At 38.3% G+C, this 12,786-nt stretch overlaps 1 protein-coding gene across 1 annotated transcript in view; it reads right to left on the bottom strand.

Moving 5' to 3' along the window:
* The window catches only part of STX12 (syntaxin 12), a 39,421-nt gene that overhangs the window by 13,485 nt on the left and 13,150 nt on the right, over nucleotides 1-12,786 (bottom strand). Inside the window, exons 2-4 of the mRNA XM_049878439.1 lie at nucleotides 7,027-7,096; nucleotides 5,423-5,522; nucleotides 369-506 (exon numbers count right to left, since the gene is read on the bottom strand). Coding sequence (XP_049734396.1) covers nucleotides 369-506; nucleotides 5,423-5,522; nucleotides 7,027-7,096 — 308 coding nt within the window. The remainder of the gene's footprint in view (nucleotides 1-368; nucleotides 507-5,422; nucleotides 5,523-7,026; nucleotides 7,097-12,786) is intronic.

Raw genomic sequence — 12,786 nt, 5'->3', positions numbered from 1 at the left:
TTCCGAAGATATTCTTCCATTTGGTAGCTTGTCTTTTTACTTTTTTGGTAAAAGTCCTTTGATGATTAAAAAGTTTTTAAGGTAGGACCGATATAACAATGAAAAAGAAAATTATACATAATTCTACTTATCATAGTTTTTAACCTTGGTGCATATTTCTTTCCAGTCTTTGACCATATGCATGTATATTTTTACACAGGTTATATCCATCTGTCTTTTTCATAGCAGCTGATGTATATATTTACTATTTGGGGTGATAATAAACAAAGGCTATTGGCCAAAGAGAAAAACAAAACAAAAATCTTGGGAAAGAACATCCTGAAATTACAAAGGTCTCTTTTTTTGAGGTGGTAAGGGGATAAACTTACAGAAAGGCGCGATCCAGCTCTTGCTCTGGCAATACTCTCCTTTTCTTTTTCAGATACCCTTCTCTGCACAGCCTGGAAATTGTTTAAGGCTGCAGAGAAGTCATTCATGAGGCGTTCCTTCTGAAGTTTCTGTTGGCGCTAAGGAAATTAAATGAGACTTGAAATTTTATATTAACCCAGAATCATTGCATTTTAATTCTATTAAATACAAAATCCTGCCCCCTAAGGGTTCCAACTAGAAAAATCATTATGAAATATCATTATGAAATATTCTTCCTTAAATCGGTAATTTTGGTCTTCACTAGCTCAAATGCCTGGTTAATACTGTAGGGTAAGCCAACATTTTCCTTCTTTCATTATGACAAACCTGGAAACTGGTATCATTTACCTTGTAAGGTAATCAAAGAGAGAACTGTAATCGGAATCAATTCAACAGCAGTGGGTTTGGTTTTTGAGTTTTTGGAGACTCTAAAAGCAAAATAAATACTTTTGGACTCAGGTGGGACCCAAACAGAGATTGGTTTTAGCTAAAATATTGAAACTGTGCACCTATATTGAGTGCACAGCTTCCCTGAAAACCACAGAATCACGTTCTTTTTCAGTGTAACCCATTCCTGCGGAGTCAGTTCTGACTCACGGTAACCCTACAGGGAAGAGCAGAACTGCCCCACAGGGTTTTCCTGGCTGTAATCTTCACGGCAGCAGATCATGAGGTCTTGCTCCCTTGGAATGGCTGGTGGGTTTGAACCACCAACCTTTCGGTTGGCAGGCAAGCGCTTTAACCACTGCACCACCAGGGCTGAGGTTTAAAGTCTTTGAGAACCTGAAAACCAGTTTGTATACATACAGGTTACTTTATATATATACAGGCTACCTTTACTAAGTTTGCTGCTTTTAAGTCTCAACAAACACAAATTGAGAATATTTGCTGTGTGCTGAGAACACAGAAGTAAAAATTCACCCCGACATAAAACGGCTTACCATCATAAAGGATACAGACATACAAGTAATAAAATCATTACAAATAATTGCTTTATCCAGTTAGTACTATAGTAGTTCAGAGGTAGGAATAATCAGCAAGGACTCAAGTGGCCAAGAAAGGCCACAAGAAGAGGTAGACATTGAAGGAAGAGTAAGGCATAAATAAGCAGAAAGAAAGGGTAAGGAAAACTCAAGCAAAAGAAGAGTGTGAGCAAAGGTATGGTGGTAGAAATCTGAAAAGTATCTTTAAGGAGACAATTCGGTTAGATTCAAAGGTTTATTAGTAAGAGTAATATTGGAGAATAAAAGATAAAATTGGAAAGGCAAATCAAATTCACAAAAAAGACCAGACTTACTGGTCTGATAGAGACTGGAGGAACCACCGAGACTATTGTCCTAAGACACCCTTCTGAACTAGAACTGAAGCCATTCCCGGAGACCACCTTTCAGCCAAACCATAGACAGGCCCATAAAATAAACAATAACCCATGAGAGGAACGTGCCTTTTAGAACAATCAATTCTGCAAGATCAAACGGGCAACATTTGCCCAAAAGCAAAGAAGAGAAGGCAGGAAGGGACACAAAGTCAGGATGAAAGGAAACGGGGAACCTAGGACAGAAATGGGGAGAGTGCTGATACCTTGTAGGAAATGAAACCAATGTTACGGAATACTTTATGTACAAACTATCAAATGGGAAACTAATTTCCTCTGTAAACTTTCATCTAAGGCACAATAAAAAATAAAATAAAAATTGGAAAGGCATGGAAGGGACTACCTGTAAAAAAAAAAAAAAACCCATTGGACTAACCACAGCAGGTTTTAAATGTCAAGCTAATGAATTTGAGGTTCAACCTATGAAGAACAAAGAGTAGGGAACACGAGGGATACAAAATGGCAACTTAGAAAGATTAATCTGTGACAGTGTACAAAATACGATGGAAAAAAGAAACAAGTCACAAAGACTACTGTAGTAGTCTAGGTTTAAAGTTAGGAGGACATGGTATTGGTAACAGGAACACAAGGAAATCAGTTTAAGCAACATTATGATTTAGTGACTAGCTTTGGGGAAACAGGGATAAAGTCAAGAATGACTCAACTTTCAAGCCTAGGGGAATAATGATAATACTAAAAGCAAATTAGGTAAGGAGCCTTTTTTATCTTCCCCGGATTTTTATGTGTTGCATAAACAATATTATGACAATAAAAAAGGGGGGGAAAGACATTGTTTTCTAATTTCACCATGAAAAAATACTATATCACAAACACTTTCCATGTTACCATACCTTCAAAATTATGATGTTTAACTATTACATAAAATTCCATCAAGTCAATCCAGTAAAGTTTACTTAAATAATCCCAGTTTTTAACTAATAAAGCTACAGTGAGCCCCACTGTAACAGCTAATACTTACATGGTGCTTATCATGTACCAATACTGTTATACTCATTTCATATAATAACCCATTTAATCCACACAACAACCTACAAAGCAAGTACTATGTTAGACCTTATTTTACAGATTAGAAAACCAAGGCACACGGAGGTTAAGTCATTTTCCCACAATCAAAAAGTAAGTGGCAGAAGTAGAATTTAAACTCAGGAAATTAGACTCTAGAGTACATATACTTGTTTTGTTTTTGCCTTCAGAATTTTTCTCCTTAGGATACATTTGTATGAGTGGGAATGTTAGGTCAAAAGACACAAACTTTTTTTTATGACAAATATTGTCAATCAGCTTAGTTAAAGGGTATGGGTGAAACATGAAGAATCCAACTTAAGACAACACATTAAATTTTAGATGAAGGCAATATATTCAAGAAATGTCAGAACAGGAACTGGCAACATGGGCCAAATACTTAGGGACTTAGAGGTTAGATTTGGAAAAAGACCTGGTAGTCATGTTCATAAAGTGACAGGGAAGGTCATAAAAGTATATAAAACTTCTGAGGAGAAAACTATAGAATGAGAAAATTAGAGGCCCAACGGCAGAACCTTGAGGCATGCCCACTTCTAGGAGGATATGGCACCAGGGAAGGAGGCTGAGACTCAACCTGAGGTAAGAGAAAAATAAGCCAGTATGAGAATGCCAAAGTTAGGGGACAGAATGAAAGGGAATCGTGGAAAGAGGAAGAAAGTTTCCATGGAGATAGGATGGGCAAGAGGATAAAATGAAACAGAGAAGAAAAGTAAATAAAAATTCAAAAAAGTCCACTGGATTTGGCTACTAGAAGAGCACTGATGATAATACATAAGCATATACTGAATACGGAATATACTGAAAGTAGGACGTGTGGTTTGATGTACAGGACAGTAGGGAAAAGATGGGTGATGAGGCTAAGATTATTCAGGTGAGGAAAGAATTGAAAGAGAAAAGGGTATTCACAGTAGGAGGAAGAGAATCAAGGAAAGGCTATGTTTGTGGGTTATTTCGTGTTCTTAATGATCCAAGTTAATGAAAGGGAACAATAGCAAGCATAATCCAAAAGTAACTTCTATTTGGTTCTGGAATACAGTAGATGCATTTTGGGGAGGAGGGTATCAGATTTAACTTTCTATTTATATTTTGTTTAGACTACTATTTAATTCTTAAGTACTTTCAATACTCTTCATTGGGCCCCTAGAGTCCTTTTTTATTACTATTAAAACTATCTACAAGTGTGTATTCCCTAAGTGCAGTTGGAAGAGGAAAAGGACGATTCGGGAGCAGTCTAATGATATGGGATAGCAAGGGGGTACTGGTTCATAATTGAAATATGGCCATGAGTAACAAGTAAAACAAAGAGCCTACATGTGGATAACCAAAAGGAGATTACATTAAGATTACTTTTTATCATAACTACTTTGTAGCAGAATGACAAAGCATTAATTAGTTCTAGTTATCTTTCCTAGAATGCAGCAGCTCTTTGTTCCTCCCTTTTGTGCAAGGGAGCACCAAAACTCCAAAGACTAAACTGCTACTTCATTCAGCAGCTTGCCAGGTATGGTTAAATTAGTGAATTCAAGTTTTTTGGCAGAGACCCACAGTAAGAATTAGACACCATTACCTGGGACCATACGTGCACATATTTAGGAAACAAAAGTTTCATGTAACAATATTCTTCCTTTATCACAAGCTACATACTCTGATATTTCTGCTCTATTTCATTTTTTTAAATGTTGATCACAACACACTAGAATAATTTCATGTTCCAACAGGTTACAACCAACAATTTGAGTAATAACTCAGGAGAGGGACATTGTAGGCTTCATCTTCAGCACCATCAGAGAAACAGGACACTGTCCTAACAAAAAGTCCAGTAATAAAAACCAGCAAAACTTACAATGCCCCGTGAACGGTATAAAAGTTCAAAGTAAAATGTAAGGTAGATGGGGAGGTTTTTTCCCTGGATGGGAGAGGATTTGAGGTAGGCCGCAAATGATAGGTAAACAAGTCAAGCCACAATGATGGAAAGGGCATATCTGACTTCAGGAATAATGTGAAGAAAAGGCATGGCATATTAAAGGAACAATTAATTCCAGTAGAAATTGTGTTTTTAAAGGATTTAGATGCCCACTGAATAAAATGATTTGAAAAGAGAAATCTCTTCCCCTTAGTATTTCTTCAGTCTGAGACCTATGAATGACTCCTGAAGGACTTGACTGGTACTGTAAAATATCTAAAATACAGACATTTGACTGAAATTTATAGATAGTGGGCCAAGCCTACAACTCAGACCAAGCCTGCAAACATAAAGCTACTAGCCAAACCTCAAAGAGATGCAAACACTCAGATTCTTCGTCAGTTAAGCCCATTTATTAATCTATTAATAATGTGATATTATTAATAACAGCAGCAGCCATCATATGTTGTGTATTTACTAAATGCCAGGCACTTTGCTAAAAATGGTATATACATTCTTTCTATTATCACAACAGTCACATAACCCCCTTTTTTACAGATAAGGAAATTGAAGTTCAGAGAAGGTCTATCTACTATCAAAGGCCAAATTATTTCTGTTCCACAAACTGTCTTTCCATTGAAACTAAGTTCTTTCCTACTAAAAAACAAAACAAAAACACAGAAAATACCAACCTGTTCTGAAGTAGATAAGGGAAGGGGCAAGGACCCTAATTCCTTCAGCAATTCATTTGTTTCCTTGGCAAGCTGGTTTGTAGAGTGTTGTAACTGTTGCCTAAGAAAGAAAAGACATGTTTCAGGATATTCTCACTTCTTGAGAGCTGTTATAGTCAGCATCATTTTGTTCTCAGAGTATCTCACAAAGCAGGAAATGAAAGGGCATTTGAAGAAAATGGGCTCCTAGATGCCCAGATTCACAACAAAATTCCAGAAATACTGCCCAGTCAAACCCACTTCAAGCCATCTTAAAATTACAGAGTAGGAGGAACCTGCCTCAATGAAACTCGCTGAAGGAGGCCCAGGTCAGGAATTTTAACTCTTTGGGGAGAAAAGTAAAGCGTATCAGCAGTTCTGATAGAAACTAAGAGTAATCGCCATTCATACCTAAACCTGATAGTTTTAACACAAAACTCCCACACTGAATGGCCCAGGAGTTCCGCGTGGCTAGTGTCTGTCATAGTCCACAAACTAGAGAGAGGATCTAGGCGCAGGTGGCTGGATTAAATGTGCATTGAAAGCATACCTTTCCACCCTAGGGAACAACATCCAAACATCTACTCCCATATTATTGCTTAAAGCAGTTCTTTTTCAGCTTTATCCTTGGCTCCCTACTGGCCCTTTATGCTTGACTCACCGGCTCTTCCCTCCAAAACAAAGAAGCTGTATGCTGTTTAAAAATATGTAAGTAGGAAGGGAAAGACATTAAAGAGGGAAGAATATGTACTGTATTAAGTGGGGTTGGAAAGCAGTAGAAATATGGTTTCCTCTCTTCTCTAGCCATTTCAATGAAGGTTTTAAGGGAAGATAGAGAAACCACACCACAAATTATTAATGTTTCTTTTACTGCAAAGGGGCTTCCAAGATTTTAAAAAAACTAAGGGACATCATTTCAATGGGGAGTTAACCAGGAGCCTGGGCATCCCAGACAGTACTAAAAGTCTCCGTTTATCATATGTCACATTTCCCTGGAAAAAGCTCAAAGTAATAATATTCTCTCATTTCACAATGTCTGAGACAGAAAACAAAGAAAAATTGTTCAGTATATTTGAGAAATAAATGGAACTTCCAAAAGCAGAAATGGAGTCAAAAGAATGTTGTAAAAAGAATCAGGAGTCTCTTTCACCAATCCACTATTCTTTCTCTCAGGCTCCCCTTGGGTCATTCTGAACAAATTCTTCAAATATTACACATTTCCAGCTAGTCTAGATCAGCTCTACAGCTCATCAGAAGTCCCATGCCAACAAAAAGGCTCATTTAGGAAGAGTCATAGGCAGAATATAGTTTAAGAGTAGTAGGGGTTCCTTTCTCAACTTCCCTAAATCGTTCTGCTAAACTGCCCAAGAGAAGAAAGAACCAGAGTTCAAGGACTTCGAGAGTCAGCAGACATCACAATTCATTAATACATTTGTTGCTCCTCTTCTAGATCCAGCTGTCACCTCACGTCCCCGTGCCTCTTATTCTGACTTCACCGAGACCTGAATCCTGGGCTGCCATGCAGAAAGGGCGTTAAGTGTGTCCTCAAAGGATACAAAGCCCAGCCTTGTCGGAAAGCTACTCACAGATTTTCCTGCAGCTTGCTTGAGTCCTGCTTAGTTCCTAGCTGGCTCATCAAATTCTTTATCTGAGCAGCTGGGGAGAGGGAGAAAAAAAGATTTATTTTAAAGGAAAGTACATTCATCATAAGCACCCTTCTCAGAACATCTCCACATCCTGAATAACCCAAACCAAACCCATTGCCGTCAAGTCAGTCCTGACTCATAGCAAATACATTTCTCCTAAAACTAATTACAAGGTTCACCTTTCTCCTTTAGAGTAACTATGTCACTAAATAGAGGTTGGTGTTCTGTTTTGTTTTTTAATTACCTCCAAAGAATTTAGTAATCTTCCCAGATCTCTCACAGCAATTGGCTAAAAATTACATCACCTTTGAAAGGGCCTTGATACTAAATATTGATTAGCAACAATACAAAATTTCAATCTACTAATACACAAAAATTTTTCTATAGCAGGCATTTTTTGTTATTAATAAGTTACCATTTATTGAGCACCTCTATGTGCCAGGCACTACACTAGGGGCTTCGTATACGTTATTTTACTAATTTTCACAGCAAAGTCTGAAGTAGATATATCTTCATTTTGCAGATGAGGAAATATACTTGCAGAGGATAAAAATCTTATATAAGGATACATAATTAATAAGTAAAAAAAAAAAATAAGTAGCAGGGTCAAAATTCAATCTCAGGCACACCGGATTACAATGCTTGTGTTCTTTCATCTATGCCATCTACTTTGTGATATGGCCAAATATACAGTATTGGTATAGCCAACACCCTTTCCACCTTTTCCTAGATATTTTGCTGAGACTAGAAATTGTCATACTAATAGCCCAGGGTTTCCAGGTTTGAATCCTGAATGTCTAAACCATACTCCTGGACCAGGCAAGCAGAGGTCTAGAGGAACTGATCATCTGTCAGTAAAGAGGAAGAGTTCTGACACCAACCAGCCTGCCTGGAGGTCTGAACACCCCTGTCTCTCACTGATTTCTGCAACAGAAATAAGGCCCTAAATTCTTTTGTGTCCTGCTTTCTATTTTCTTTTTCTGGTTTCTGAGAAGGATGGAAAGAGGAGTCATTCATTCATTCATCACTCATTTTTAACGACTGGAATTCAGTTCCATGATTTTTTGCTTGTTTGCTTGCGTGCTTTTTAAGAGCATGAATTGTCTTCTATCTGTCCTATAGGGTCACTATGAGTTGGAATAGCCTCGAGGGCACTGGGTACTGGGTTGGGTTATGAATAGCTTGAGTATAGACAGGTTGAGAGAGGACTTTGACCAGAGGAAACACCTTTATCTTCCAAGTTCCTCTAGAATGTCAAGAGGGATAATACAGTACAGTAGGTATATGGCTTCTCCAGCCAAAAGCTAGTCTCCTTTGTGAGGGCCTTTCCTAGTCTCTCTGGATTAATGTAAAAGTCTTACCTGTGGCAGCAGGCTGCTTAATGACTGGCTTAGTCGGAAAGAGATGAGGAAACCAATGTATAACGCATCAATGTATATACATTATAGGGACAATATACATAAATGCTTGCATGTCTAGTGATAAAAAAATCCCTCACTTGTTAGAGTTTTGAAATTAAAAAATTAATTGTTCCAGGAAAAAAAAAAAAAGGAGAGTGAAAATGATTGCACAACTTGAAGAATGTAATCGATGTCACTAAGTTGTGCATGTAGGAACCGTTGAATGGGTGTATGTTCTGCTGTGTATATTTTCAACAACAAAAAATATATATAAAATAAATTATTTTTTAAAAAACTAATTGTCCAAATTTACCTTACGATATTCTTGGGGGTCATAACCATACTCTTGTTCTTAATTTGGTCACCAAAACAAGAGTAGTAAAAAGGTGAGTTAAAATATATTAGATACCAGTAGTAGCCCCTAAATCTGATAAGAAACAATGATTAAACAAAATCTTCTAATTAACTGATCGTTATGATTCTACTGCTAAGTAGAAATTAACTACTCAGTCCTTGGCAGTATATATAAGTTATTTCCCCTTAGCCAAAATCACTGTCCCTTGAGTGTTACAAAGCAAAAACTTCCAGTCAAGCATATATAGGTTTGTAGCACTTCAAATTATGACTTTATCTTATCCTGAGACCATGTTTTTCCAGCAAAAACATAATTCCAACTTCATAATGGAAATATAAGATTCACTTGATTAAAAATTTATCTTTTGACAAACATCCCTAAAATACATCTATTCTATTAAGTCAAGAAAGGTGTGCATCAGGGTTGTATCCTTTCAACATACTCATTCAATCTGTACGCTTAGCAAATCTGAGAAGCTGGACTATATGAAGAACGAGGCATCAGGATTGCAGGAAGATTCACTAACAACCTGCAATAAGCAGGTGGTACAACTTTGCTTGCTGAAAGTGAAGAGGGCTTGAAGCACTTACCAATGAAGATCAAAGACCACAGCCTTCAGTATGGATTACACCTTAACATAAAGAAAACAAAAATCCTCACAACTGGATCAATAAGCTACATCATGAAACACAGAGAAAAGACTGAAGTTGACAAGAATTTCATTTTACTTGGATGCACAATCAACACCCATGGAAGCAGCAGTCAAGAAATCAAAATATGCCTCGCATTGGGCAAATCTGTTGCAAAAGGCCTCTTTAAAGTGTTAAAAAAAGCAAGATGTCACCTTGAAGACTAAGGTGTGCCTGACCCAAGCCATGGTGTTTTCAATCACCCCATATGCATGCGAAAGTCAGACAATGAATAGGGAAGAGGAATAAGAATTGGCACCTTTGAATTGTGGTATAGGCAAAGAATATTGAATATACCATGGACTGCCCAAAGAACAAATAAATCTGTCTTGGAAGAAGTACAACCAGAATGCTCCTCTGAAGCAAGGATGGCGAGATTATGTCTCACATACTTTGGACAAGTTATCAGGAGGGACCAGTCCCTGGAGAAGGACAACATGCTGGGAAAAATAGAGGGTCAGCAAAAAAAAGAGGAAGATCCTCAAGTAGATGGACTGACACAGTGGTTGCAACAATGGGCTCAACCATAACAACGATTGTGAGGATGGTGCAGGACCAGGCAGTGTTTCATTCTGCTGTACAATAGGGTCACTGAGTTGAGGCCAACTCCACAGCACCTAACAACATTAAAAGAGAGTTACTTTGATGACTGCCCTGACAGGGAACACAACAAAGAACTCCTGAGGGAGCAGGACAGCAGTGGGATGCAGACCCCAAATTCTCGTAAAGACCAGACTGAGACTAGAATGACCCCGGAAGTCATGGTTCCCAGACCTTCTGTCAGTCCAAGACAGGAACCATTCCCAAAGCCAACTCTTTAGATAGGGATTGGACTGGACTATGGGATAGACAATGATACTGGTAAAGAATGGGCTTCTTTGATCAAGTAGACACATGAGACTATGTTGGCATCTCCTGTCTGAAGGGGAGATGAGAGAGTAGAGGGGGTCAGAAGCCCGCCGAATGGACACGAAGAGAGTGGAGGGAAGGAGTGTGCTGTCTCACTGAGGGGGAGCAATTAGCAGTATATAGCAAGGTGTTTATAAATTTTTGTATGAGAGTCCGACTTGATTTGTAAACTTTCCCTTAAAGCACAATAAAAATTAAAAAAAAAGAGAGAGAGAGAGAGCTGCTTATAGATTAATGGTTCCACAGGCAAATGTTAGCATTATAGTTACTGCGTTCTGCTAACGCAGCATTATGTAAGATATAAAGAACCGTTTTTCTTCATTGCTAACAAGTGGAATTCCCTTCTTACCTAAATCAAATGGGAATTAGGATACCAATAAAGTTATCAACTGGCCAGCTATACAAATAATTTATAAAAGAGGACAGACACTAGCATTTACTAAGCACTTGCTATGTGCCAGATACTGGGCTAGGTACTTGTAAAGTATTACCTAATTTGATACCAACAATCCTTTAAAAATCCGTTGCTGTCAAGTCAATTTCCAACGTACAGCGACCCTATAGGACGGAGTAGAACTGCCCTATATGGTTTCCAAGGAGCGCCTGGTGGATTTGGACTGCCAATCTTTTGGCTAGCAGTCGTGGCTCTTAACCACTACACCACCAACGTTTCCTAACAACCGTTTAAGTATTATTATCCTTATATTGCATGTGGGCAAACCAGGGCTCATGGAAGTTACAGAATTCATTCATTCATTTACTCTACATTATTCTAAGCCTTAGATGACACCTGCTCTCAAGTTTACATTCTAAGGAAAAGAGATAATAAACATATATGAAGTGGTGATAAGTGGTATAAAGAAAAAACATAGTCAGGTAAGGGCTAGAATGACAAGGTGGTCAGTGAAGACCTCTCTGATAAGGTGACTCTGAGCAGAGGTATAAACGAAGTGAAAGACTGAATTGATACCTGGTGGAGACGCATTCTAGGCAGAGGGAGTAACAAATACAAGGTGCCCAAGGCAAGAGTGCTTGGTGTGATGGAGGAACAGCCATGTGGAGATGTAAGGGAAGGGGTAGTAGGGAGCCAGATAGCTCGACTGGAATGCAACGGCAACGGCATCATTTTGTTTTGTTTTGGTTTTGGTAAACTATTATAAACCAAAAAACAACCTGTTGCCATCGAGTCGATTCCAACTCATAGTGACCCTATTGGACAGAGTAGAACTGCACCATACGGTTTCCAAGGAGCGCCTGGTGGATTTGAACTGCTGACCTATTGGTTAGCAGCTGAGCTCTTAACCACTGTGCCATGAGAACTCCAAACTACTATAAGGACTTCAAATTTTAATGAAATAAGAAGTCACTGATGGGTTTCAAGCAGAGTCATAATAACCTGTCCAAAAGAAAACCTGTTGCTGTTGAGTCAATTCTGACTCACAGAGAATTCCAATAGTTACATTCCTTGTACCACGAAAGGCTGATTATTAAAGGAAATAGAATGCAGTGACACAGGTCAGGCCTGGGTTTCCCAGTGTTCCACTTAGCCCCACCCTACTTATCTGATACCTCCCTTACTTAATAGCCCTCTGCTCTAGATAGGCTGATGTCCTTGCTCCAACCTGTTCCTTCCCCAACTCCCTCTCACCTATAGGAATATTCCTTCATACTCACTAGAGTCCAGTACAGTGCCAGGCACCCAGTGGGTATGTAAATAATTGCTGATAAATTGATTTAGCCTACCTTTTATATTATGGCACTTTCTCTAAGGCAGAAGATATAAATGAACATGATCTAGGAATAATGAGACTTGAAATATAAGCCACTCTTGACCACTAACTAGATGTTTGGTACTAGACAAGTCATTACGCCAGGTCTGTTTTCATCAATTGTATAAGATATGACATTTTAACTAACATTTATTGAGTTCTATTTGCCAGAGTATTTACTACTCGTGTGGGGTTGTTTTTCTTTTTCACTAAATCTTGACAACTCTGTGAAGACTAAATGATCTCTAAGTACCCCCACCTTTTTAAGTACCCCCACCACTGCTCAGTTCTAAAACTCCATAATAATGAAATAGCTCTAGTCCCAGAATGATGCTGTGTAAACAAGGGAGTGTTTCAGCAAGCCAGAAGTTTGGCTTAGAGAAGCTCTACCTGTGACCTTTTTTTTTTTCCTTCATAAGCAAGATACAAATGGGGCTGGCTTGACCACATGCTACTCATTTTTGTATTTGTATTACCACACATACACACACACGCCTCTAGAAAATAGCTGGTTGAATATATGACACATAAATGTAAGCCCAAAAAAAAAAGTCAAGGAAAGGGGTATCCACTAATTA

Source organism: Elephas maximus, chromosome 3, assembly GCF_024166365.1.
Source record: "Elephas maximus indicus isolate mEleMax1 chromosome 3, mEleMax1 primary haplotype, whole genome shotgun sequence".
NCBI lineage: Eukaryota > Metazoa > Chordata > Mammalia > Proboscidea > Elephantidae > Elephas > Elephas maximus.
Note: the sequence above shows the minus strand (reverse complement) of the source record. Positions and strands in the feature narration are given on the sequence as shown.